Below are 26,813 nucleotides of genomic sequence, written 5' to 3'. Positions count from 1 at the left end.
TGGGGGGGGTCCGCACCCACCTGCTCCCCCCCGGGGCTCCCCACCCCGCTCCGGCGAGGCCCGCCCGGCTCCTCAGCGCAGCTCCCGGGCGCTCCGGCGCAGGCGGCAGCGGCTCTCGGCGCAGAGGCGGCGGCGCGAGGCCTCGGCCAGCGCTGGAAGGGGGAAGAGGAGCCGCCCTGAGCACCCCGACAGCCGGTCCCCGGTCCCCCGCTTGCGCCTTCTAATGCCAAAACTCCGCCGATCTTCAAATTCCAAAAGTTCGAGCATCCAAATTTCAGAATTTCCCCAATCTAGCAAATCTCAGAATTTCACTTTCGAGCGTCTGCGCCTTCAAATTTCAAATTTCCAATATCATCCCCTTGAAAATTTCACTTCTAAGGGGTTTGCCATCAAATTGCACACTTTCGAGTGGCTTTGCATTGAAAATTCTACTTTCAAGTACCTTCACCTTCAAATTGCACACTTTCTAATGTCTGCACCTTCAAATTTCACGCTTACGAGTGGTTTTGCCTTCAAATTTCAAATTTTCAAGTATCTTTACCTTGAAAATTCTGCTTTCAAGGATCTTAACCTTCAAACTTCACCCTTTCATGTATATCTCGACCTTCAAAATGTTACTTTTCGACACTTTTACCTTCAAAATTTCCAGTATTTTTACCTTCAAAATGTTACTTCCGAGTATTTTACCGTCAAAATTCTACCTTCAAGCACCATTTTCAAGCAAAATTCTCAAAATCTGCCCAACACGGACCCGTCTCAGCCTGAGTTCACCCCGTTTTCACGCTTGGCCGACAGAAAACCATCAACCCGTATAGAAACTTGCCGCCCGCCCCGTATTTAACGGGGGTTAAACGGGGGCGGAGGCCGTTCCTGGCGGCGGCCCCCCCCCCCCCCGTGAGCCCATGAACGCGCCCCTGTTCGGCGCCGGAGAACGCACGGCCCTCCCGTGATGTCACGCCTGTAAAATGAGTCGGTTTTTCCCCCCGGCTTTGGCCGGCGGGAGGTTGGGAGGCTCCGGCCAGTGAGGGGGAGGGAAAGCAAACTGGCAGGAAGAAAATAGTTCAGCCTTGGGATTCTGGAAGGGACCGAGGGCAACATCTGGAAAGAAACTTGAATGTACAAACATGGAAATCGCTGTTTAACGGCTCAAAAAAAAAAAAAAAACCAACAAAACCCAAACCAAAATCTCTGCCGCGGACAGAAAAGCGGCAGCGACGACCGGGCGCCTGTAAATATTCCGACGGGGGAACGTTCCAGCCCGGCGTTCCCTGGGGAGCGCAGCCCCCTCACCTTTGCCGACCGCCCGCAGCAGCACAGCCAGCACCGCTTCTTCGTAAATGTTTTCCAGGTTGATGATGCCGCTGAAGTCGGCGAACACCAAGCTCTCGTACTGCGGCACCTCCTGCCCGGGGAAGGGGGAGAGCGCGGCGGCGTCAGCGTTTGCGGCCCCAGCGCGCCGGGAGGCCGCGAAACCCGCAGCCGGGATGGGAAGAACTGACAGGGATTGGGTAAGGCTCCCCGAAACGTCGGGCAGAGCAGGACGGGAGCCTACAGCGGGGGATCCCAGGGGAGCCCCTCTTCCCGTGGCAGAGCCCCCTTCACCCCCAGAAACACCCCCGGGGCTCGCTGCGGAGGGAGTCGATCCCGCCAGCGTTCCGGCACAGCAAAGGGGAAGACGCAAAAAAACCAAAAAGGGAATAAAATAAAAGTAAAGGGGAACATTCTGGAAAACAGCTAAAGGAGGCTCACGCCCACGACGGCGTGAAACAGAACATGACTTATGTCTGTTTGGAGGAGATTTTCGGGATGCCGTCTAGCAGAGGGCTGCGGTTTGGCAGCCTGCGCCGCCGGAGCTTGAATTAAAAGCTCTTTTCTGCGGGAAGAGAGTTCCCGAGCGCCAGGCGAGAGGGGAAGGCTGCGCCGAGGGAGGGAGTCGCTTTTTCTTGCTGAACTAAAACCCGCTTGTTTGAGCCCGTTCCTCCCCAGCCCAGTCCCCCCCAAGCCCGTCGCAGGCTCGACCGTACCAGTTTACACCCCGACTCCAAATGCTTCAGCAGAAAAGGAAGAAAAATCCGGAGCAGCCACTCCTGAGCGAACCGCTTCCGGACGGAGCTGCTGTCGTAGTCAAACTTCTGCAATCAAATTCGAAAAGAGGATCGGTCCCTTTGCAACAACCTCACGTCAGCGGCGTGAGAGCAGCACGGAAACGCAGCGATGCGGGGCGATCCGAGAGCAAAAAACAACCAAACCAAACCCAAACCGCATCCAAAGGAACCCGTCGCAGGCGTGGAAGGGAGAGCGACCCGCACCTCACCTTCAGCACCCGCTCCTTGACTTTCCCCAGCGTTTGGGGGAGCTGGTGGCGGCTGGCCGCCCGGCCGAGGTGCTGCCGCGAGAGCTGCTGGAAGGTGTGGGTGGCGTTCTGCATCAGCTGCGAGATAAAAACCCCGCTGAGCCGCTACCGGCCGCGCGGGACCCGGGATTTTCCTCCACATCTCGCCCCCGTTGCGAGTCCCTTCCTCCTCGGTTAGCCACTTTGTTGTTTGTTTGGGGTTTTTTTAAACTAAGAAAATATTTTCAGACCTTCGCTTCGTGCCTTTTGGGGTAGCCCAAGGAGAAATGGAGCAGGAGACGGGGAGCGAGCGGCCGAGGCTGGAGCCAGTCCGCAGCGTCACCTCCCCGCCCCGAGCGTCCCCACCTACTTGCTGCATGAGGTTCTGAGCGCTGAGGACCAGACTTGTCACGCCGCGGAAGCCGAACCGCTCCTCCAGCCCTCGCAGGCTCTCCCGATACAGGTCGGCCTCCTCGTAGCACGGCTGCATGACCTCGGGCTGCCAGGCCGCTCTCCCCAGCGTCAGAAGCTACGGCGGAGCAGCAGCGCGTTAACTCGGGCGGCACACGCCATTCCCCCTTTCCTTCGCCGTGTTTGCTCCCCGGATGGTTCGGAGCCCCGGCTCCGTATTCCCGCTCTCCCCGTTCGCTCCGTCTCCTCTCGGGAGCACGGACTGGCAGCGCGTGCTCAGGGACAGAGCGCGGAGCAAAAAGCGCCCTCCGACATCCCCTGCAGAGCTGAGAGACGCTTAATAAAGCTCAACCCCGTGAGAACCCTCCTGCCGGGATTCGGTGCCGATTCAAATGAGCAGCGGCATTGCAACGACGCCGACACCTCAGGAATCGGTCCCCGCACCCGCAACGGGGGCGGGAAGAGAGCAGTTGCGCCTTTGCCATCCCGTTGCCGCGTTACCTCGTTCTGCAGGACGGCGACGGGAGAGCTCCGGACGAGCCCGATCATCTCATCGACCCTCTGGGCAAAGAGCGAGCGAACCGCCTCGACTCCCGCGCTGACGGGACCCACGAGTTCCTCCATCACGCAGTCCAGGTGAGGCTCCACTTCCCGGCCGCAGCACGACTCCGCCGAGCTCCGCACCACGGCTGCCGAGACGGAAAGCTGCGGGTCGCCCGACAGACCGCGCCTCCCGCCGCGGAATCAAGCCAGCGCGGCTCAGGTCAGGTAGAAAAAGCCACCCGAGATCTTCCACCCGCAGCCCCTCTTTGTTGCACCCAAATTTGCCGTTGCCGTCGGTCTGCGGTTCGCAGGACAACGCTACCCAAGCCAGCACTTCGCAAACGAAGGCCTGCAACTGCGGGCGGACAAATTTCATGGATTTGTCCAGCCGGTTTTTCATTTGAACCTGCGTATTTTTGGCCTTTTATCCCCCCGTTTGCCCAACCTTGGAGTTTGCTGGCTAACTGGTCCTTCAGAGTCAGCATCTGATCCAGGTCGGGGCGAATTTTCTTCTCCAGCTCCATCTGTAGTTTCTCCTTCTCCTTCTGAAAACCTTCAAATTCACTGGAGATTTCGCTGAGGATCAGGCTGTAAACCTCCTGGAGAAACTGGGGGGGCGATAAGGAGCGGGTGAACCAGGGAGAGAAAGGATAAAGGAGAGGGAAGAGGCACAAATTTTGGAAATGTCGCCATTTCCTGGGCAGTCACTGGGCTCCCCACCAAACAACACCCCACCTCCCATCCCTGTCACGCTCCCAAAATTCTTCGACTCGTCCAGCTTCGTTTCACCCAACCCAAATATCAAGCAATTAATTTCTCCCGCCCCGTTATAACCGTCCCCTCGCTGCCAATACGCAGAACCAGCCGCACCGCTCACGTGCCGCAATACTCCCCATTTCCCGCTCCAGCTCTTCCCCGGGAAGCGGCCGCGGAAGGGGCCCTTTTTGTCCAATCGTTCTTTATTTGAGACGTTTATACCCGACGCTCCGTTCTCCCCCGAGCACGCGGCTGTCCCCGCCTGCGCCAGCGTTGGCACACCCGGGCGTTCACCTGGAGCCAGAGCTGCTGCTGCCTCCTTTCCGACCCTCCGATGCTCGGGAGCACCTGGGAGCGCAGCACCGGCAGCAAATCCTCCATTAGCACGTTTCCGAGGATCTAAAATCCAAAAGGAGCGGCTGAAACCACCTCGGAGCAACGGCCTTGCTGGAAACGCTCCGGTCTCGAACGCCGTACCGACCTCGGGTTCCGGCCCCAGGAGAAGATCCCCGGCGCCGTAGCGGCCTCTCTCCTGCCTGTAAAACTGCACAGCCTCGAGGAACGCCTCCGCTTCCAGAGAATCCCTCCTCTGCAACTCTGAGGACAAAGGACGAGTCAGTCCTGGTGACGTTTAACCGAGGACGCTCGGAGCAATTCCCACCGAACCACGGGAACGCAGCGGCTAAAAACCATTCCGAGGGAGAATAAAGGCCGCAAGCGGCTCTCGCCCTCCAGGAGTAAACGTGGCGAGACCCCACTCGCGCTGCCCCCTCCGACCCGCTCCGCTCTCGGACCTCGCTGCTTCGTTAGGCAGCACCCACCCGCTTCGGCGGCCTCACCCGTACTGCGGTAACGAATGCCGTCCCGAAGAGCGGCGCTCCAGATCTGCCGCGATCCCGCCGAGTCCGCGCAGAAGCAGAAGTGCCTCCGGAAGGGATGGTAGAGGAAAAAGAGAAACTCTCCCGGCGGGTCGGCGAAGGGGCTGCCACCTCGGGGAGGAAGGAGAGAGGAAGAAGCACAACGTACGCTGTGTGGGTACCGTTTTAATTTAATTCTCTATAAACTCTCGGACGCTTCCCTAGCGGTAAGGCTGTCGTTCGCATTTTCCTTCACAAATACCGGTTTTCCAGACAAAAGAAAACGCCGCCCTTCGAGAGCGCTCCCAGGCCGGCCGCGTCGCAGCCGCTCGTTAGAAAACGAGGGGGATCGCACCGCGCCAGACCTCGGCCGTCAAGCCGGGGAAAGGCCGGAGAGACGGGGTCGGCTGGCGCAGCCTTTGCCGAGGAGGGCGGCTTTTCCTTTTTTAGCGTTATTAGACGCAACAAATAGGGGTTTTGGCGCCGCGTTGTAAACAGCAAGAACCATTTGTAGGGGAGGAGTACAAATGTTTTCTTCCGAGAGCAAATTGGTAAAGCCTCGCTTCCTTTTTAGCCAGTTTCTGCAGCGGGCTGGAAAGATCCCAATTCCATTAGCCAGTATCTGCAGCGGACTGGAAAGATCCCAATTCCATTAAGTGTTTTATTTTAAACGGTGCTGTCCGTAATTTTAAAAAACAAGGGTAATTTACAAGTGTTCACAACCAGAAACAAACTCTTTTACAGTAGGCAGCTCTCTAATAAAAGCCAGAGGGCCGCGCGCTGAGCGGAGAAAACCATTTGAACCGAATTTCACTCGCTGGCAAAGTTTCTCCGCAGCTGCTTCTGTTTTCGTGCCAGTTGGGTTTAAAATCTCGGCTTTCCAGCTGGCCGAGTAAAGCCGCGCAGCCCCGAGCGCAGCTGGCTGCCGGGGGAGAGGCCAGAGGGAGCGGAGGAACAAGGAGAACAACGGATTTAGCTGCATGACATCTCCAAAGCGCCAAGTCCGGGTGACGCCAGCACGTTTGGCCCCGGCGTTACGGCTCTGCCTACGCCTAAGGAAGTTTTTTGGGCGTCTTTTGGTGCGAGGTCTCCTGGCTAGACGCAGAACCTGCCTCCGGCGTTCACCTCGTCCTCCCCGTGAGGCTGAACCTCGGCCACCGCCTTTCTTAACCATCGCCGCGCCACAGAATTACCTGCGAGTCCTCGGCACAGATCGCCGAGCGATTCGGCGTATTGGCTCGGCGAAGACAGCAGCAGGTAGCCAGAGAGAGCGGTCGAGCCTCTGGGCTCGCAGCCTTTCCTCAGGGCCTGCAAAAGAAATCAAAGAGGCGACTCCTCAGTGGGGGTTTGGTAATTAACTGTTCGCACCGACCACGGAGCGGCTGGCGACGGCGAGCGGGTTCGTTTCTCGTGGCTTCGCTTACGAGATACACCTCTTTCGCACGGCTGAGTAGCGACAATTGAAACAACAGAAGAATCCAACGCGACGCAGTAAAAGCGGGGTGAACGTTAAAGGAAACGGAACGTATTTGCGGAAGGATTCTCCGTGCGGGGAGAACGGCTGTTCGGCCGCGCGGCTGGGAAGCGGCAGGCTTTCACAGCAGCGTGCTGGCAGCGGTAGCTGCGCAGCCCTGCGCCCACCTTGGGCTCTGCCGGCAAGGGATGAGGTTTTCATGAGGTTTGACCGCAAAAAATCCTCGATTTTAGGGTCTCCGCAGCAGGAGCGCATTTACCTCTTCGCTTTCGAACCACTGCAGGGTAAAATCTCCGAGCAGAACGAAGTAATTCTCCTGCCAGCTGTGGGAATCGCCGTCGTACTGGGAGAGCAATCCCTCGTGCGGGGCAGCGTCGGGCGGCCCCCGGAGCTGCGGACGCAGGAGAGAAGAGCCGGAAAACCTCAGCGAAGGCGCAAAGCGTCAGCGCCGCGGGGAGACAGACCCATCGCCCGGCGTGCGCCCAGGGCGGGAGCTGGCCTCGCCGAGACCTTCTGCTACCAGCGTAGAGGAAACTACAGCGAGAGGCAGCTGGACACGGACATCTAGTGGCGATGAAAAGCAGAGGGAAGCCTAAAAAAACCGCGTCGTCGCTCTCCACGATAAACCGTGGCGACGCCGTAAGGGCTTCGATGGTCTTTGGCATCGATTTGTGAGCTAGACCCTCTGCTGCCGATCCCACCTTCTCACCTCTCTCAAAACACACTCCTAAATCCTTCCTTCTAAGCCAAAAAAGACAAAGTTCTCCCTAGCAGCAGGTCGCTGTTCTGCCTAACGGTATTTAATTATACGCAGCCGCAACGAGACGGGCAACAGCAGCCAGACCTTCCCGATCGTGGGAGGACGCACCTCCGAGGCGAGACCGACCTCAGCAGACGGGTGTTTCGTGTCTGGGGGAGGTTGCGCCGGGTTTTACCTCGCTCGGCAGGAGCTGCAGCGCCGGTTTCCCTTGGGGGTCCAGCTCCCCCGAGACCCGTCTCAGAAGCGCAGTCGCCAGCTGCCTCCGGTAGTAGGGCACGAAGTTCTTCACGGCGGCGTCCGCGCGACCTGCGGGCAGAGCCAGAGCAGAGCCGATTCGGGGGAGTGCCCTCCTCCTTGCTGTTTTTAATTAGCGTTTTTTCCTCTCCTCTAAGAACGGCAGCGGAAGCCGAGCGCTGAGGCACGAAGCAACCTCTCCGTGTCTCAAAAAATAAAGAGCTGCGGCTCTTTATTTCTTGCGGTTGTCGCTGGACCCCGCTCCTAAACCGCGGGTGCTTTATCGCCCCGGGAAGGCGGTCAGCGTAGCACGGGAAGGCACCTGGTCAAAAAAGGATCTGAATCGTCAGAGGGGCTGATGCTAATCTAAAATAAAAAAAAAAAAGACTTTTTTACACGCCACCGCTTCTCCCAACGCTTCTTCCGCCAGCTGGAAAGATGGAAACAAGGGAGCAAATTCATCGACAGCAGAGTTATTGAAATGTCGCGCCCTGCAAGCTCAAAAGAACCGGACAATAAAGCCGCAGTCTGAAGCTCCAGAGGCGTCTTAGAGCACAGAGAAACGCGTCGCTCGGGACGCAGCGGGAGTCAGGGAGGGCAGTGAGCTGACAGCCTATTCCCGAGCCTCTCTCCGAAGGGGAAGGTAGCAGAGAAGAGGGCTCGGAGGCTCATTTCACGCACTCGGTCTTTTTTTTTTTTGTCCAACTAACGCCTTAAAACCAACAGCTAAACTAGATTTCACGTCTCGCAAAGCCCAAACGTGGGCTCAGCGAGCACCGAGCCAACGCTGGCAGCTTTGCGGTGCGGAAAGAGGGCTGAGGGCACCAAGGGAGCCTGCCGCAACTCACCGCAAACAGGATTTATGTGCCTCTCCCCCCAAAAAAGCAAGCAACGGAGACAGTCAAAGCCGTTTCTCACCTCTCAGATACCTGCGCTGCCTCCCGTTCAGCGGGCTCGAACACCTTCCTCCCATCTTCGGCCTCAGCGCGCTCGCTGCCGGCCAGGCGCCGGCGCCGGTGGAGGGGGGACGTGCCACATGCCGCCTTCCAGCTTCTCCGCCCGGCAGCGCTTTTGTCTCGCTCCCCTCCAGACCATCGTCTCATAAATATTCAAATAAAGTTTCATATTGACCCCCCCACCCGCTCACAAAATAAACCTTAAAGGGGCAGCGACACCTCTGCCGCTCCCCTCCCCTTCCTACCGGTTTCACCCCAAGTTTCGTGCGCTAAACCGGCACCGATTCGGTTTCCGATTTATTTTTGAGACGGGGCGGATTCGTGCTCGGCCGCGCCCCAGCGCAGAGGGTCCTGCTTTTGCAGCGGGTGTTAGCTCAGTCTCTTCGCTCGCCCCCACGTGCAATTTCCACCCTAGAAATAATTGCTGGTTACCGTTAATTAACACAGAACTACTCAAGACGAGTCTGTGTGCGCTGGAATTTAAATTTAGGATGCTCTCGGCGCTCTGCCCACCTCGTCCCCCTCTCGGCCACCACCCACACGAGACTCCCCACAACCAAACGAAGCGGGTGAGGAATTCGGGACTGAGCGGGATGCAGCAAGGGCTGAGTTATTTCCAAATATGAGAGCGTTATCACGGAAACAGCCCCGCTCGCTGCTGTACTCCGCACCTGCTCGCACTTCCCTAATCAAGCTGAACAAAATCGGCCATTTTTACCGTTACGCAACGTTTTTGAAACCCTTCACGCTCCACGGGACGTGTAGAAACAGGAAACTTCGGGCAGAAATACGCAGCGCTTGCCTCAGCTCCCGGGTTGGCCAAAAAGCCCAAATACTTTTAACACAAGGAAAATCAACGGGGGATAGTTTAGACAAACCCGTAACGCCGGGCGGGAAAAGGTTTCGGAGTCACTCGAGGGGTAACACAGCGCCGCTGCGCACGGGAGAAGTGGGTTTCTACAGACACGTGAACCGGACGCGCGAAAATTTACCACCGCACGTTTTCGGACTCACGTTTGCCAAAATCACCTCGTTAAAACTTGTGTCGTTTGTCAGGTGCAAGAAGGGGGAATCATGTTATTTTAATTATTATACATTTGCTTTAGATTTTAGTTTCAGAGTCTCATCTGCGTGCTTCTGCTCTGCTGGTTTGCGTCGCGTTTTTAAGACGCAGAGCTCGGCTGTCGGGCAGGTACAAACGCGATTTTAGTTACGTTCGTATTTAACTCACAAATCCTGATGCTTTCTGCCTGGATCTCCTTAAAACCGATTTCGGGGATACCCAGAACAGCCGCTAACTGAGCCTCCTCGCAGCTCCTGCCGGGACCTACGCGCACCCCCAGGAAGACGACGCTAGCGACAGCCGCGGGGAGGGGACACACCGGAACCCCGGGCGCTTCGCTGTCGAAGGCTGAATCGCTCATGCTCCGGTAGCCGTTGACTCCGCGGCTCCGGCGGATGCCATCGAGAGGGACGGCTGCGCATTGCGCTGCAGCTTCAGGGCTTTCACGCTCTGAGTCCCGTCCGGCTTCTGCGCAACGTATCTGTAACAATCCACATCCAGCCCAGCAAGCTCAATTCTTGATGGGTTTTTTTTTCCCCCCCAGATTTGGCACGGAAACGCCGCGCTTCCTAGGGCATAAAAGTCACCTGCCTTTTCTGCTCAGCTTCTTCACCTGCCAACACGGGAACACCGTTTCTTTCCTGCTGCGCCAACAGACACTGCGCGACCTCAACGCGTTCATCGCTACCGAAAGCCAAAACCTTACCGCTACGCACGCAGATATGTGCAAAAACAGGTAGGAAGGAGCCCCCGGCTCTAAGTTTAGGCAAGAACTAAGCCACGGTTAAAACCAGGATTAATAAAGACAAACCAGCGAGGGAAAGCGAGCGTCACGCTACAGCCAGAGCTGCTCCAGACAAGCGTCTGCCCGTCCTCGCGTCGCCGATGCCCCAGACCCCACGCCCGCTCCTGCAGTCCCTCGCTTACGGAAGAGCGCGGCCAGGCGGAAAAAGAACCGGGAGCGGAAGAGCTGAAATCCGTCCGTTTAATACCGCGCGCCCCTTTTGCGTCACAGCGACCGAAACGAACCGCGCGTCGCCGTGCGCGATTCCAACCTGGCGCCCACCGAACCGACGGAATTATTATGCGGAAACTGGCGCTCGGCAAAGCGCCGTTTGTTCCAGAAAGAGGGGAAAAAGGGGGAAAAAAGCGTGTGTTGTGCCACAACCCAGCACTACGATCGAAGGTGGTGTTCTTCACCTGGAATGTCAAGCAGCCAGTGCTGCGGTTACCGTTCCCCGAGCCGGGCCGGCAGTCGGCTCTACAAGACGGAATGTTTCTCGACGGGGATGGTCAGCTCCTTGGCTGCCGGCTCGTCCAGGAACCAGCGCAGCTGCCCGGAGCGAGGCCGGACGCGAGCGGCGGGAAGAGGGTTTTCCTCGTCGCCTTCCAAAATGCGCTGGTGGGAGAGAGGGAACAGTGCCTCAGTCGAGCGGGCGGCGAAAGGCAACCGCAAACCGGCCACCTAAACCGCTTCGGCGGTTGACTGAAGCCTCTCGGTCGCTCGTTCCCCGCAGACGCCTCGGATTTTCACGAAGAAGATGAATAATTTGGGTCCAAACCTTTAGAACGGCAGCTTTGCCTTCCCCCGTAGCCACGAACACAACCATCCGCGCAGCATTCAGGACGGGCAGGGTTAACGTTATTCGCTCCGGCGGCGGCTTCGGAGAGTCGGTAATAGCAGCAACTATTTTCTCTTTCTCCTATCGGAGCGGGAGAAGAAAAAACACGAAGAGAGGGATAAAATAAACCCAGAGCAGGGGATTAATCCAGGCTCTGACCATCAACAGGGCGAGCGACGGCTGCTGAGGGCGACCGAGGGTCCTCGGCCCTTCCGCATCTCCACCCAAGTCACGATCTCCTTTGTTTCCCTCCAAACTCCCCAAATCAGGAGGAATTAAAAGAAACGAGCAGGGGGAAAGGCAACTTCAGCAGCTTTTTTTCTTCCACAATTCCACCCAAGTCAAGATCTCCTTTTCTGTTTCCCTCCAAACTCCCCAAATCAAGAGAAATTAAAAGAAAGGAGCAGGGGGATAAAGCAACTTCAACGGCTTTTTTTTCCTCCCCACAACAGCTCTTTCTTTCTTCCACGATTCCACCCAAGTCAAGAGCTCCTTTTTTGTTTCCCTCCAAACTCCCCAAATCAGGAGAAATTAAAAAGAAACAAGGAGGGGGAAAGGCAACTTCAATGGCTTTTTTTTTCTCCCCACAACAGCTCTTTCTTTTCTGTCTTTTCTCTCTCTTCTCTCTCTTTCTTCTCTCTCTGTTCTCTTCTCTCTTTCTTTTCTCTCTGTTCTCTCTCTGTTCTCTTCTCTCTCTCTTCTCTCTCTCTTCTCTCTCTCTCTTCTCTCTCTCTCTTCTCTCTCTCTTCTCTCTCTCTTCTCTCTTTCTCTCTTCTCTTCTCTCTTTCTTTTCTCTTTCTCTCTTCTCTTCTCTCTTTCTTTTCTCTTTCTTCTCTCTCTTCTCTCTTTCTTCTCTTCTCTCTTCTCTCTTTTTCTCTTTCTTCTCTCTCTTTCTTTTCTCTTTCTTCTTTCTTTTCTCTTTCTTCTTTCTTTTCTCTCTTCTCTTTCTTTTCTCTCTCTCTTCTCCCTTTCTTTTCTCTCTCTCTTCTCCCTTTCTTTTCTCTCTCTCTTCTCCCTTTCTTTTCTCTCTCTCTTCTCCCTCCCTCTCTCTTCTCCCTCCCTCTCTCTTCTCCCTCCCTCTCTCTTCTCCCTCCCTCTCTCTTCTCCCTCCCTCTCTCTTCTCCCTCCCTCTCTCTTCTCCCTCCCTCTCTCTTCTCCCTCCCTCTCTCTTCTCCCTCCCTCTCTTTCCTTCTGTTCTCTATTTGTTAAACTACAGCACCCCCAAATCAGGAACCGCCCCGCGGACGCCACCTGCCAGCCCCCGGTGCACAGATCGGGGTGCCGGCGGCCCCGCGGACGCCCAAGGCCGGCGGCTGAGCTCACCTGGAGCAGCGGGTGGCCGGGGAAGAGGGAGCAGGTGTGCCCGTCCGGCCCGACCCCCAGCACCAGCAGGTCGAAGGCGGGCACCTCCTCGCCCGGGAAGGCCTGCGGAGAGGACGGGGGATGGAGCCGGGGCGGGCAGGCGCTCCCCCCGCGGGGCCCCCGGCTCCCCCGGGGCCGGTACCTGCCGGAGCTGCGCGGCGTAGTCATCGGCGGCGGCGGCGGGGGGCAGCCCGGGGGTGAGGGCCAGCACCCGCGGCCCGGGGGCGGGCAGCCGCGGCAGCAGCTGGGCCTGCGGAGAGGCGGTCAGGGCCGGCCCGGGGTCGGCGGCAGGGCCCCGCCGGCCCGGCCCCGCTCACCTCGTAGGCGCCGGCGGTGCTCTCCGGGTGCTCGGGCGGCACCAGCCGCTCGTCGCAGAAGGCCACCAGCCAGCGGGCCGGCGCGGCGGGGCCTGCGGCGGCGGCGGCGGCGGGGGGCAGCTCCCGGGCGAGGAGCCCCACCAGGCTCCCGCCCGAGAGGCCCAGCGAGAAGCGCCCGCCGGCCCCCGCCGCCCGCTCGGCCACCAGCTGCGCCAGGGCCGGGCCCAGCTCCTGCGCCGAGGGGAACACCGAGACGCGGCGGGGCGCGGCGGCGGCGACGGCCATGGCGGCGGCGACTACCGGGAGCGGCGCGCCGGAAGTGACGCGCGCTGTGCGACGCAGCGTTGCCTAGCAACGCGCGGCCTACTAGGCCTCCCCGAGGCCTCCCCGCGGCCCACCCCAGGCCCCGGCCCGGCGGAAGACGGGAGGCGGAGGCAGGCTGAGCTCCCGCAGCTTTACCCCGTCAGTCGCTGTTCCACCGTCCAGGCACAATGGCCCCCGCTCCTCTTCCCTCAGCCGGGCTCCGCAAGGCCTCGGGCACCAGCCCCCAGGAGGCAAAGGCCGCTCCCCTCCACCACAGCACCCAGCAAAGTCTTGTCTTTTTTTTTTTTTTAATGTCCTCACATCCCCAGGCCTGAGGGCGCAAGGCCGGGGGTAGTTAAAACGTCACCTAACACCAAGGGAGGTTAAAAACTGTCTAAATTAAGTAAAGGTGGGAGACGGAGCAGAGAGAAGCCCCCCCGAGGCACAGGTCTCTCTGTCAATAAATATGGCCATCGAGCTCCTCTCTAAGCGGGCAGTGGTTACAAAAATACTCTCTCTAGAGGCGTAAGGGCGGGTTAATACGGCGTCAGCGCTCGGGGAGGGAGTGGGTGACGGGTTAATGTGCTTTAGGGGAGGGAGACGCCGCCCGAGGCGCTTCCCTGCTGGCGACCACTGCGTGAGGACGGCGGCGCAGGAATCCGCCGCTTCCCGCCGGCGTCAGCCCTCCGATTAGTCATTGTTTTCCTCAAAAAGGCTGAATCCCACTAGATCATAAAGCGGCTTTTCCAGAACAAATCCTTTCATAAAGGCATTCATCCAGAGGAACGTATTTTCCCAACTTTAGATCCAAAAAATACAACCGATCCGAGGTTTGGTGGGGGTCGAATCCTTCCCTCTGTAAGCGGGTTTTCTGAATCTTAAATGTACCTTCAAAAAGAGAAGAAAAAAAATGAAAAATACTTTGCATCAGAAAGCCTGCTTAAGCGCCAGAGCGAGGAGGAAACGTCACAGGTGGCGTTTCATTTCTACCTCACAGTTTTGCCAAAGAATTTCGGCAACTCGAAGCTCATCAACTGTCCGGATCGTTACCGGAGTTCTTACATAAACCTTGCGCAATTTTTACTTCTCCTCAGGCACGCGCTGGTAAAAGGACCCAGTAAAATTCCTGGGCAATTGAGAACAGAAAACGCAGCTGACTTGGCCGTTAGCCGGACTGCAATAAAGGCCCGGGAAAGGCAACAGACGGCGTACGGGAGGTTTAGAGGGTACGTGTGCCTATATATATCTCTCTATATATATGTATCTTTTCTATAAGGGCCTGGAAGCAGCTGATTTCTCGTTTAAGACTTCAACTACAATCATTGCTTTCGCTAGTGGTACTTCTGCGCCTGCTGTACTCGAAGTCAGGACGTTACTTCACTCTTAAGCAGGCGGAAACGCTTCCAAGCTCCTTTGGGGATCTGAACTTCCCCAGGGAGCAGCCGGATCGCCGATACCTGTGGTGTCAACCTGGGGTAGCAGCCGGAGAAAGACGGGCCGGGCGTAGGGAGGCAACACCTTCTGCAGCTCCTGGTACAGGACGTTGGGGTTGACTTTAGCTTTGGGATCCGCGATCGCCGCCATCCCAGCTTTCCCCTCCACCCCTGAAACAGAAGAGCACAGCTAGGGTGGAGACGGCAGAAGTACGGAACATTTAGCAGATGCCAGCGCAGGTATTTCTCCCCCACCTGCCTCTTCAAGGTGAGGCGCAAACGTGCTGAGGAAAACCCAGTTTAACACCAGAGGCTCCGAGCCTGTTGCCAACGCCTCCCCTCACCCTGTAGTCGAGGCCGCCGCTGAAAGCTAACCCAATTCTTGTTTTCATCGGGTTTCTCTCACATATGCCGTGATAAAAATTCAGGGCAAAGCGCCACGACGGGCACCTTTCTGGCCAACGTGCCCACAACATGCACTCGGTTCCACCCCTGTGCCCTCCTCAACCCCCCGTTCCTGCATTACTTGAAGATCTAAGGACCGGCACACCCATGGAACGGTCCCGGCACACACCTCTACTGCAAAGCTCACGTAAAAGCCTTCCCTTTTAAGACACAAATAAAGATTCCGCCACTGGATCTCATTATTTCTATCGCTCCGAAGAAATGTGTCAAACTCCGCTCTGTTGTATCTCTGCGTTTTCAGGTGCCTGGTTACAATAGAGGCGACCGATTTCTATCCGTTCTGACACAGATCCGGTACGTTTGCCCAATATCTGCCTTTCTCCCTAAATCCCGAGAGCTCCAACTCGACATTTTACCTGGTACTCCCACTCCATACACTGCAACATCCGTCTGGTTGAGGATGTGACTCAACATTCCTTCCACCTCCGTGGTAGAGACGTTCTCTCCTCGCCATCGGAAGGTGTCCCCGCTGCGATCTCTGAAGTACATGTAACCGAGTTCGTCCATCACCAACACATCTCCTGGGAGGGGGAAAGGAGACACCAAAAACCACCTCGGGACTCGAAGTTCGTTAGCGCTCAGGGCCGCCCCACCGCCCTCTGCTCAGTGTCGCGCTGTTTTCTTCCCAGGGAAGCGCAGGACTCCCTTGGTGACTTCCCACCACCGCGCGCTGCATCTCCTCGTTACGGGAGACAGGCAGCAGCAGGAAAAGGGCAGGGGGAAAAAAAAAAAATCTCTCCCTCTTTAAAGTGTTAATTTTTGATCAAATCCAGAGCAGCTCAACAGTTGGCAACTTCAAAACACTAACACACCTGCTCGTAGAATCATTTCAGTTGGAAAAAAACCTTTAAGGTCACCGATTCCTCTCAAAAAACCCCCAATTTAGGTCTCTTAAGACCACCTTTGCACAAGGAACATCTGCAATCCGTAGCGACAGTACCTGAAAGGTACGCCTGGTCCCCTTTCCGAAGCACGTTGCAAGCGATCTTCTTGTTGGTGGCGCTCTCGCTGACGTAGCCGTCGAACCGACGCAGGGGATCCTGTTGATTTATCTGACCAACGAGCAATCCCGGCTCTCCTGCAGGAAACGGGATCAACACAAGATAACGCCGACATTTCACGCCAAGCTAAATTTTGCGTAGCAGATGTTCAGTTGCTGAACTGATCCGTCTTTGCAGGGAAGAACTGGAAGTGAAAACCCGTATACGGCACTAGAAACCCCTTAAACCAGCCAGAGCTTATTATGTATTTTTTTATTTTAGAACAAAAAGCTGCGATTGATTTGTTCGGGTTAACGCTCACCTGGGCGACAGGGGATACACAGCCCACCGGAATCCCGGATCAGCTCCATCGTGTCCTCATTTACCTTCACCAAACGAATGGGATAAACATTGGGCAAAATCCGACTGTTGAAACCACAGGCACCGACCTTCCAAAAGACAGGAAAAAACCCCCAAGGGTAAGATTTTTTCCCCAGGTTTTTGTGTACGCCACCCCTAATCACCAACTTAGCTCCTTGCCATCCCTTGCGCGAGGGCTAGGAGGAGTCAGAGAAGCCAGCAGAGCTTTTTTCCTCCTTTCTCTGCTCCCCTCCCAGCCGTCGCAGTACCCTCTTCCTCCTCACCTTTCCGTCCAAGTTGGCAATGCTGCAGTTGCACTCCGTGGCTCCGTAGAACTCCCCGATCTGCTTAATTCGGAAGCGCTTTGTGAAGTCCTCCCATATGGTGGGTCTCAAACCATTGCCCACCGCCAGCCGCACGCGGTGTTGGGTTTCTGACTCTCGGACCGGCTGATTCAGAAGATACCTGCAGATTTCCCCGATATACTGAATAATCTGAAGCAGTAAACACAAAAACATAGCTCAGGCTTCAGGCGACCGTTACAACGCCCTGGAAAAAGCCGACCACGAGGCCACCGGTGTCAGCGTGCCTCATGGAACTAGAGACGTCAGGCATTTTAATAAACTCTGAGGTTTTTTGCAAGTTAAAGTTGGGATTTCTCACCGTAAAAAAAAAAAAAAAATAGGCAAAAGGTAAAACAGTGCCCCTTGGAACCCGCCAGAAGAGAGCGCAGGAGGGATCCCTCTGCGTGAATAAAGCTACTCATATAGAGAAAATCCCTCGTGCTTTAATAGGTGACTAAAAGACCTCTAGAAAGATTAGGGGAATGAGTGGTCAATCATAAACTAACAGCTTGACCCAGCAAAACGCAGTCGGAGCGGAGATCCAATTACCAGCTATAAATACTGCCGGTGGGGGAAGAGCAAGATAAACACCAGGGAGGAGAAAGGGCTGCTTAAATTAGAACGTCATGTTGACACAGACACAAGATGTGTATTGGCTGTGAACCGCCACCAAAATTCCTCTGCAAAGATTCCTAACGCGGATAAATTCTGGCAGAGCTTTCCTGCAACAGTACGGAACGCAAACTTGTGTTTTAAAAGCTGGTCTTGACAACTTGACAAAGAGGCAGCAGGAGAAGATGGATGAAAGACCTTTTTCTAAAGTCCTGCATGCCTAAAGCGGCACTGGCGATGCGCAGGCGCCTCGATGTCCAACAAGGGACGGGGAATTACCCGGAGATCAGTAATTAAGCAGTGAGGGCAATAATTAAGCAATTAAGCTCGAGTCGAGCACCAAAGACGGCGACTGCAGAGCCCTCACCGTGCATCTGTATTTCGTGCAGTCGTCCCAGAAGCGACTGGCCGAGAACTTCTTCCTGATCACCACGGTGAGGCCGTGGATTAGACACTGGCCAACTCCCATGATGTTACCTGGAAAACAAGGATCACGGGGATAGCTCCGACCATCCTGGGTCCGTTCACTCACAAGGACACAGGAAGGAGCAGGCAGGGGGAGGCCAAGGCCTCACCTCTGCCTCCGAGGAGGAGGACGACGCTTACCTGCAGAATGATAGAGCGGGAGGCAGTTGTAGAGGACGTCCTCCGGGTGCATTTTGTAGGCGTAGTAACCAAAGGCAGCGATACGGTAATACCTGCAAGAACACGGTGCACGCTAAGCGAGCGAGACGGGGAAAGCTCGGGGTTTCGCGACGTGAAATGCGCCTCAAGAGAGAAGTACCTCCTCAGGTCCTCACCTGCTGTGCACCACAATGGCAGCTTTGGGCATTCCTGTTGTTCCTGAAGTGTAGATATAGAAGAGCCGATCTAGAATGGAAACAGGCGTCAGACAGACTGTTCTCTACTGCCCGAGAAAATCCCCGCGGGGTTTGTTTTGTGTTTTGGGCTTTGTTCCCAGAGGAACGGCTTTGAAATGGTGACAGCACAGGGGACAGCCAGCTGCGAAGGCTGACACGAACACTGAGTTGCAGCCTGATGGAGAATCTGCGTGTTGTCCGTCACGGCAGATACAGGAACGTGTAACGAAGAGTTTGCAGAGCTCTGAGAACGCGACCTGTATACCTTTAGGCAAATAGTCCTGGGACTAGATTACGTCTCCAGGTCAGACGTTAATTCCAAATCAGTTGAGAAGAAAGGTCTCAACCTGTGCCTGACAGTAGGGCAGGATATCTAACGCTACGATTAAAAAACTATAATCTGAAGGAAAAGCCTCTTAGCAGCATCATTCCTCCTACTGTAAACAAAGTACCGAAACGGAGTCTCATGCCTCAGGGATCTCAGATGCTCTTAATTGTCTTAAAGTACGAAATACAGACTGGAGGCCAGTTCGCATCTTCCTTTCCCTCTCCTGAATCCCAAACTCACCAATACTCCTCCTCCCCACCGGCAAGGAAAGATTTTAATTACACAGGAGCCAGCTGTGGGGGAAGGCAACACGGGCTGTTAAATGCTACAGACGAATCGGGTGGATTTGCAGAGCTAGCGAAGCACGGGGTAAGTTTTGGCACGCAGGCTGCTTCACCCCAGCTCTTCTGTACCGGAAGCGTTGTCTTTGGGAAGGCACCAATCTCCCTCCCACAGGTACTAAATACATTCGTTACGTAAAGCTTGGGAGTCTCAGACGACGAGAAACTTAACCCAGAGTACCCTGGAACCAGGGTCTTATTTTTTGTTGGTTTTTGTCCTCCTTTCTTCTATTTGTGAGCCCAAACTGGGTTGATCTAATCCCTCCGACTTGCTCACTTTTCTCATTTTGCTGTCACCTAGCCCAGCTCTCGCACACATCACGCTGAGAAATAAAACTCCTTGATAAAATTACCATCTAAGCCTTTGACTGGAATCTGAGTCGGGGGCGATTTCGATGCAGTACTCAGAAGAGGATCAAGATGTCTGGTCTCCACAGGAACGACATCCGGGTTATAGTCCCCGGAGCAGAACTTTGCCATGTTCTTCCCCAACATCCCATTCACTTCAGATATCGCTGCAAGACAAAGCAAATCGCTTTTGCAACAGACACAACGCTCTAGGCAGTGGCAAAAATAATCTGTATAACGTCCTATTGTGCCCCAAAACATTCCTGTAGCGGAAGAACCTGAAGAACATTTAACATACTTGTGTCACACCCGTCCAGATAACACCCCCATCAGTGCGGTCAGACTGACGTGGGCCCAGTAAAGACCCTAATGAAAAAACTACGCAAAATTGCCTCTCCCCACGACCCACCACGTCATGATCTTCAAACGACCTCGAATGGTTTCGAGGAGATGATTCAGAATAATAAACCACCAGATCTAACAATAACCATCGCAACAGGGTTCATTAGAGAAGCGGGGATGTATTTAAAACCAGCATCCACTGACAAACCTATCCTGCGGCATTAAGCAAAGAGTATTCACACAGCAAAAGAGAAAAACAGGCCTTGCGGCACGTATCGCCACTTCTTGATGGAGCACGAGACTCCTGATGCAGCGCTTCCAGATCCAACAAAACGAGAGCAAATCAGCGAGCTCAGTTCAGGCACCACAAAATGCCGGCAGACGAAACCGAGCTGCTGACCGCTCTACTCAAAACACCGCTCCTCTTTTAGCCTCAGAAACTAACTGAACGCTTCTGCCTTTTGCAGTCGGGAGATTTACCACCTTCCCTAGCTTTTAACAGGGCCAGCTGCCTTTTTGTTTTCAGCTTACTCGATCTCCGCCTTATTCAGGACCAAGCGAACGGTTCACGAGTTGCCCATACAGCCTACGATCACCCAAGCGACTCACCCGAAGACAGCTCCCCTCCGAAGATCACGGCTTTCGCACCCGAAGTCGTCACACAGTAAACCAGAGAATCCAAGCGCAAATTGAAGTTGATTAGAGCCGCCTCAATGCCGATTTTTGCCATCCCTAGCCAGAGGCCTACAAACTCGGGGCGGCTCTCCATGAAGATCGCGATGACGTCCCCCAGGCGGAAGCCTTGCTCGTAGAAGTAGTTAGCCACGGCGTTGGAGTACTCATCCAGCCTCCTGAAGGTCCACTGCTCACCAGTGGCCTCATAAATCAGGGCCACTTTGTCGGGGTGCCTGCGGACGACATCTTGGAACATCTTGGGGAGGGTGCTTTTGGCTTTCTGATGCTTTCGCAACTTGTACTTGACTCGTAACAGCACTGAGAGGCCGCTGCAGCAAAGAAAGAGCATAACAACTTAATTTTCGGCGCAATTTCTGAATTAGAAGGGACGTGGAGCGGGATGCATGTACTCCACGTGAGCGTCCCACTGGCATCCCCCCGTCCTTGGACAGCTGAAGCGTTACCCTGAAATTGGAACTTGGAATCACTGCTGCTCTACAGAAAATGACGGCTATTTTAATAGTATGGTAAATAAACAGCATACAGCAACTGTTCTGGTACTTTCCACGCTATAAATCACGGGAAACGCACCTTCACATTGATAACAATTCAAACCAGCCCACAGAAAATGTTAAAGAGGATAAATTACATCTTTTAACGATGCCTTCTGCCATCCTAAAGAAAAAAAAAGGGACTTTGCAGCCATTGCTTTTACCCCGAAAGGAAGCAAGCGTACTTCACGTGGGAAGCGTAATCCTTGCCAGGACATTTTGCCGCACCTTTGTGCTATGTCGTACAATTGTACCCCTCAGGATCCAAAAGCATTTAAACGACGCAGACAACCTGACCCTTTGATAATGACGCGCGGCCTCAGCTCCAAGGAGACAAAAGCCAAAGGCTTCCCCTTTCACCCACAAGACGAGAGGACTGCCACGTGCTGCTCGCAGGCGCGTTTTCCTGTGAGTCAGTCGCTGCCGCAGTGCTGGGACGATAGGAAGCGAGGCTATCTAAATACAAGCAGGCAGAAGCCGTAGATTTTAATAATTATTAATAAATAATAATAATCGGACGGCAACCTCCTTTAAAGATGGTGGTGCCTCATCAAGAATTGCTGCCTCTGTGGATATTTGATACCACAAAGAGCAACCGCTCAATAAAAGAATAAGCCAGACTGCTCTAACTGGGCTTTTTTTCTTTGTCTTCCATAATTTACATAATTATTTTAAGTCTCCAAGGCAGGAGCTGCAAGTTAAACCTCGACACGGTTCAAGCCGGATGGCAGCGAAAGCTGTTGTCTGAACTTCAACTGTCTCACGTTGTCCCGGAGGAAACTATCTTCGGAGGCGCGTCGGCTCTCTTGCTTTGGCTATCAGCTATAACTTAGAAACGAAAATAAATTCATTAAAATACACTACCACAACACTGCCACCAAAACAAGGACAGCGGGTCCGGGCGCATGTAACGGATCTTGTTTCCTTCCCGGAGGCTGGAAGATGGAGGCAGTATTTTTCCACCATTAAAATAGGAAATTGTTGTGCAACAAGGGTTTGGAAGGATCCCCAGAAACTCGAAAGGTCATTTAATATTAGCACTTAAAAACCCCCGCAACTCTCATGACTGAATGTCAAGAGCGGGAGCCTCGCGGAAGGGGGAAGGCTGCGCTTCAGAAACAAGTTGCTGGCAACGGTCAGGCCGAGCTGGGCTTTCACGGTGACCTTACACCGCGCTGTGCCAAATACAGAACAGAGGAGCCTTTTCACTGCTGAGCCGCGCTTTCCAGATACTTAGAGGGCTTTATTCTGCGCGGTTTATTTTCTGTCAGTATTCCCAGCTTGCCGGGCAATCGGGAGGAAACAGCTCTTCAAAGTACAGTGACAGCCACGGCGAAGCTGGCAACGGCAGGAGCCCTAAATCCTTTGGAATAAAAGCACATCCTCACGGAGGCCCAAAAACCGCGGAACTAAACGCGACGGCGGCGGCGACCGACTCCCAGGAGATGGGGAAGCTGCTGGAGACCTACCGCTCTTTACGCCGCAGGCCCCCGCTTCCGACCACGCGTTTTAGGATTGCTCGACCCCCTCTTTAAGCTCGGGGAGCGTAACGGTGGGCGTCGCCCCGTGCCTCCTTCCACGGGTGACCCGTGGGGCGCATCCCACAGCCCTGGGCTCGCTCCCTCGCAGGCTGAGCCTTTCCAACCGCCCTCTGCGCGCAGCGCCTGAGCTTACGCAGCCCGAGGCGGCTCGGGGTTAACGGCGGCGAGCCCAGCTCGCCACCGGGCCTCGGCCCGTCACGCGTGGGGCTGCGTGGGGCTGCGCGGGGCGGCTGGAGGGGCCCCGGGGACAGCACTTACAAGAGGTCCCGCGGAGCCGTCCTGAAGACCAGCCGCAGCAGCCGCCATCCCCCGCCGCCCAGGCAGAGGCCCAGCGTGGCGGCCAAGCTCCAGGACCAGGGAGCGCCGAGGAAGCGCAGCAGCCCCAGGGAGCCCAGGGAGGCGGCGCAGACCCCCGCCGGGTGCATGCTGCGGAGGGAAGGGGCAGGGGTCAGGGCTCCGGGGGCCGCGCCGGGCCGGGCCGGGCCTCCCCCGCCCCGGCCCCGTTACCTGAGCGGCGCCGGCGGCTCCTGCGCCCGCTCCCGCCTCAGCCGCCGCAGGTTCAACCCCCGCCCCGGACGCGACCGCCCCCCGAGGGGCGGGGCGGCGGGAAACGCGAGATCCTATTGGGCGAGGGGAAGGCTGCCGGCCAAGGATTGGGCGAGGCGGAGAGGCGTGGGGAACGCCCGCGAGGCGTCAGCGCGTCGACGCGGAGGGGCGGGGCGTCGCTCCCTCCAGCCCCGCCCCCTCCAGCCCCGCCCCCTCCAGCCCCGCCCCCTCCAGCCCCGCCCCCTCCAGCCCCGCCCCCTCCAGCCCCGCCCCCTCCAGCCCCGCCCCCTCCAGCCCCGCCCCCTCCAGCCCCGCCCCCCTCCAGCCCCGCCCCCTCCAGCCCCGGTGCCGGTGCCGCGCGGGACGGGCGCTCCTGCCCCGGGACTGATGGAACCGGGGCGGGGGGGGGGGGGGGGGGGTTGTTCCCTGCCCGCCCGGGGCTTAACGGGAGGTTTGGGAAACCGTCGTTCGTGTCCGCACCGGCACTGCCCACGTTCCCACGGACCGAACACGGCCCCACCGGGACCCCACGGCCGGGACCGGCATTGGCCACGGTCCCACGGCCCCGGACACACACCCCCCCGGGGACCCCACGGCCGGGACCGGCACTGCCCACGGTCCCACGGACCGAACACGGCTCCCCGGGACCCCACGGCCGGGACCGGCATTGGCCACGGTCCCACGGCCCCGGACACACACCCCCCCGGGGACCCCACGGCCGGGACCGGCACTGGCCACGGTCCCACGGCCCCGGACACGTTCCCCCGGGACCGGCACTGCCCACGGTCCCACAGACCGAACACGGCCCCCCCGGGACCCCACGGCCGGGACCGGCACTGCCCACGGTCCCACGGACCGAACACGGCCCCCCCGGGACCCCACACCCGGGACCGGCACTGCCCACGGTCCCACGGACCAAACACACCCCACCGGGGACCCCACGGCCCCGGACACGTCCCCCCGAGACCCCACGGCCGGGACCGGCGCTGCCCACGGACCGAACACGCCCCCCCCCGGGACCGGCGCTGCCCACGGTCCCACAGACCGAACACAGCCCCCCCGGGGACCCCACGGCCGGGACCGCCCCCCCGGGCGCTGCCCTCCCCGTTTAAGCCGATTACCGGATTCGGCGATCATTAATAGCCGGGATCGGGGGCGGCCGCTGCGGGCCCGGGGAGCTGGTGGGGGGTCCTGGGGTCCCGCACCCCTTCCCACCGCCGAGCGCTCACCGTGATCCCCAGGCCAGGTCCATCCCGCCGGATCGCTCGGCCTCCTGCACCCATGGCCGCCCTCTTCACCGGGAAGGTCCTGATGGCCAACCGGGAACGGGACGAGGTGGAGACGGAGCGGGAGCTGGGCCGGGCGCTGGAGAACAAGGTGCTGCTGCTCTATTTCGGATCCGGGCAGTGCCCGCGGTGCCGACAGTTCTCCCCGCTCCTCAAGGATTTCTTCCTGCGCCTGACCGACGAGTTTTACGTGGAACGAGCTTCGCAGCTGGTCCTGGTCTACGTGTCCCGGGACGAGACGGAGGAGCAGCAGAGCGATTTCCTCAGGACCATGCCGAAACGCTGGCTGGCCGTACCTTTCGGGGACGCCTTCAAAAGGTACGTCCCGGGTGAAGCAGCCGGACAGACCCCGCGTGCTGCGAACGGCCCCGCCGACCAGCCCGGGCTGTATTTTCGGATATTTAGAGTCTTTTCCAGATGTTTTCCCTCCTATTCAGTCCCCGCTGGAGCGCTCAGCGTGGTGTGTTTATGGAAAAAATACTAAAGCTGTTTGGCTGCACCTATTCATAAAGCAAAAGTATTTCCTCTTCCTTCCACCTCGCTTTTTTGCCGATATATTTGTATTCCATTCCGATTTTATAACGTGCTATTTATAACTCTAAAAGACACGTCAGCCGGCCCTCCAGGCAGAACACGGAGCGTGAAAGATGGATGCAGCCGGGCGGATCAGAAGCGCTCACGTATTTACTATAACCTCATTAGCGACAGAACGAGCTGCAACTAATACCGAGAATTATTCCCAGCTCCTTTTGAGGGCAAACCGGAGGACGTTAAAATTTCAAGCGTCCTGCTGCTGTTTAATTGCTGCTCCTGTAAAACGCGTCCCAGCGGCCGTCCCGCATCTCCCGAACCCCGGGGGGCCGACACCCAAATCCCCTTCCCCTTTTACCGGCCCCACAGAGATCCGCGTCAGGCTCTAATTACCAGCGATGGCCAAACGAGCGGGTTACGTTCAGCAAATAGGCTCCGCGTAACTCCGTCTGCACCAGGACAGCGGTGGGAATCCTACCGGATGGTGAGGATGAGGAGCAGCGAGGACGATGAGTGGTGAGGACCGCTACGCCCTTCCCGATTTGAGGTTTCTCCCCCCTTTGCCTTGCAGGGAGCTGGAGCTGCGGTTTGCCGTGTCCGAGGTGCCCACGGTGGTGGTGCTGAAGCCGAACGGGGAGGTAATTGTTGGAAACGCCGTGGAAGAGATCCGGAGCATGGGCCCCGCTTGCTTCCGAAACTGGCAGGAGGCTGCCGAGCTGGTAGACCGCAATTTTCTCTTGGCGGAGGGTTTCGATGACTGGACCAGGAGAAGCATCACCGACCCCATCCGCCGCCTCAAGTACAAGCTGGACAAGAAGACGGAGGCGAAGAACAAGGAAAGGGAAGAGGAGGGTGAAGAGTCGCCGTAGGGGCTCAGGAGGTTGCGGCTGCGCCGGCCGTCTCGACCGGGGACGTCCCTCAGGCCGCTGTCCCAGCCTGGCTGCTGACGTCTCTGGAACAGCAACATCTGTCCGTGCCCTAGAAGTCCACTAAAATCACGTTAGTTTTCCAAAAAGCGAGTTGTTCTAAGGCAAAGGTGCTCTACTCCCGCACACGGCTGTTCCTGCCTGGAAAACGGGTTAGCGTAATGAGGATATTCCGACCCTGCCTGAATTACATTTCCTTTTTATCACCCTAGGACCTAGCGTAGTAAAAATCTCACAGTTACATCTTTGTCATTTATTTACCAGAAAAGTGAGAAGAAAAGTAACTGCTAGAGACCGGCACTCAGTGAGTGACTCACTAAACAGTTTTAATGGGAATTGCATTAAAAAAAACCCCCGCAGCACGCCCCAGCGCCGCTACGGAGGTACGGGGAAGCTGTGGCAAACCACACAGGAACAGAATCCCTACGATAAGCCGATACAGGGGTTCTTTGGGAGACAGAGACCCACGTGCTAAGCGAGCAAGTCCTGCGAAACCTCCCGTGTCGCTGCTCACGTTACGCTGCTGAAAATTTACGTTTCGGAGAAATCCTGCTAAGGAGCAGGTTGCTCCATGACCGCAATTCCAACACGCAGCAGCCGCCCCGGTGACCTGCCTCTCCCGGCGTGAGCCGCCTCTCTTTATCTGCTAATCGCGGTTGCCATCTGCCGTCGCAGAGCACCCGGAGCGGCAGACGGCAGCAATCCGCCGGGAAGCCCAGTCCCATTCCGGGTGGAAGATCTGCCCGTCCTAAACCTACCGCGGCAGGCAGCGGACAGGTAACCTGCCAGCGCAGCGCAGGTCCTTAGTGAACATCGCTCTGCTGCGTCCTTTCAAATCCAACAGATTTGTAGGAAGCCGACTCTCTGAACGGCTGAGAGGGAACACGCTCGGTAGCCAAAAATCTCGTTTACGGAGCACGCAGGGAATCCTGCTGCGCGCATCCCCCCTTCCCGTAATCTGAAAAGCAGGAGAAGGGGGAAAGGGACCGTTCACTTGCTCGTTTCTGGTCCCCTGTTCTCCACTGTATCACGGGGCGGTGAGCGGAGGAGTTCCAAAAAGCTTTGCCGGATCCATGAAGGATCTGGGAAGGAAAGCGCCTGTGGAAGACAGACAGAGAGGCCGGGCAAGGCCGGCTTGTTCGACTTGTTTTCTTACTTAATCCTCCCTCTCGTCACCCAGCCAGTTTGACAGGTAGAGGAGGGAAGGAGGAGAAGTCCTATAAAATGGTTGGGAGGGACTCTGCGTTAGGCAGAACAAGAAGGGCGCTTCCTTCAGGATGCTCTACGGCGCACGGCCACTGTGTGAAAAGCCACAAATAAACCCCAAAAGCGCTTTCAGGTGACATACCTGCTG

At 56.7% G+C, this 26,813-nt stretch overlaps 5 protein-coding genes across 5 annotated transcripts in view; 1 reads left to right on the top strand and 4 right to left on the bottom strand.

Annotated features, from left to right (window-relative positions):
- Positions 1-267, bottom strand: part of COLGALT1 (collagen beta(1-O)galactosyltransferase 1) — an 11,461-nt gene extending 11,194 nt beyond the window's left edge. Inside the window, 1 exon segment of the mRNA XM_059833055.1 lies at positions 91-267. Within this exon segment, the coding sequence (XP_059689038.1) occupies positions 91-267 (177 nt within the window).
- An 871-nt stretch (positions 268-1,138) lies between these two features.
- On the bottom strand, positions 1,139-9,410 carry NIBAN3 (niban apoptosis regulator 3). The gene is made up of 14 exons (XM_059833054.1): positions 8,286-9,410; positions 7,309-7,439; positions 6,912-6,937; positions 6,633-6,795; positions 6,093-6,207; positions 4,882-5,031; positions 4,524-4,639; positions 4,337-4,441; positions 3,732-3,894; positions 3,245-3,432; positions 2,703-2,861; positions 2,315-2,431; positions 2,025-2,132; positions 1,139-1,402 (listed from the first exon to the last, which is right to left on the bottom strand). The coding sequence occupies exons 1-14, from the start codon at positions 8,338-8,340 to the stop codon at positions 1,139-1,141; spliced, it is 1,860 nt and encodes a 619-aa protein (XP_059689037.1). The 5' UTR covers positions 8,341-9,410.
- Positions 9,411-10,357: 947 nt separating this feature from the next.
- PGLS (6-phosphogluconolactonase) lies at positions 10,358-12,972 on the bottom strand. The gene is made up of 5 exons (XM_059833053.1): positions 12,688-12,972; positions 12,513-12,620; positions 12,332-12,433; positions 10,949-11,089; positions 10,358-10,785 (listed from the first exon to the last, which is right to left on the bottom strand). The coding sequence occupies exons 1-5, from the start codon at positions 12,970-12,972 to the stop codon at positions 10,648-10,650; spliced, it is 774 nt and encodes a 257-aa protein (XP_059689036.1). The 3' UTR covers positions 10,358-10,647.
- Positions 12,973-13,294: 322 nt separating this feature from the next.
- On the bottom strand, positions 13,295-22,595 carry SLC27A1 (solute carrier family 27 member 1). Its single transcript, XM_059832998.1, has 12 exons — positions 22,429-22,595; positions 20,013-20,407; positions 19,067-19,228; positions 17,985-18,054; positions 17,791-17,882; positions 17,552-17,661; positions 16,513-16,722; positions 16,191-16,317; positions 15,829-15,966; positions 15,245-15,409; positions 14,448-14,594; positions 13,295-13,878 (listed from the first exon to the last, which is right to left on the bottom strand). Exons 1-12 carry the CDS (start codon positions 22,593-22,595, stop codon positions 13,721-13,723), a joined length of 1,941 nt encoding a protein of 646 aa, XP_059688981.1. The 3' UTR covers positions 13,295-13,720.
- Positions 22,596-23,997: 1,402 nt separating this feature from the next.
- Positions 23,998-25,402, top strand: NXNL1 (nucleoredoxin like 1). Its single transcript, XM_009813169.2, has 2 exons — positions 23,998-24,320; positions 25,105-25,402. The coding sequence occupies exons 1-2, from the start codon at positions 23,998-24,000 to the stop codon at positions 25,400-25,402; spliced, it is 621 nt and encodes a 206-aa protein (XP_009811471.2).
- The last annotated feature ends 1,411 nt before the right edge of the window (positions 25,403-26,813 follow it).

Source organism: Gavia stellata, chromosome 38 (assembly GCF_030936135.1).
Source record: "Gavia stellata isolate bGavSte3 chromosome 38, bGavSte3.hap2, whole genome shotgun sequence".
NCBI lineage: Eukaryota > Metazoa > Chordata > Aves > Gaviiformes > Gaviidae > Gavia > Gavia stellata.
The sequence above is the reverse complement of the archived record's forward strand: the minus strand, read 5'-3'. Positions and strand labels throughout refer to the sequence as shown.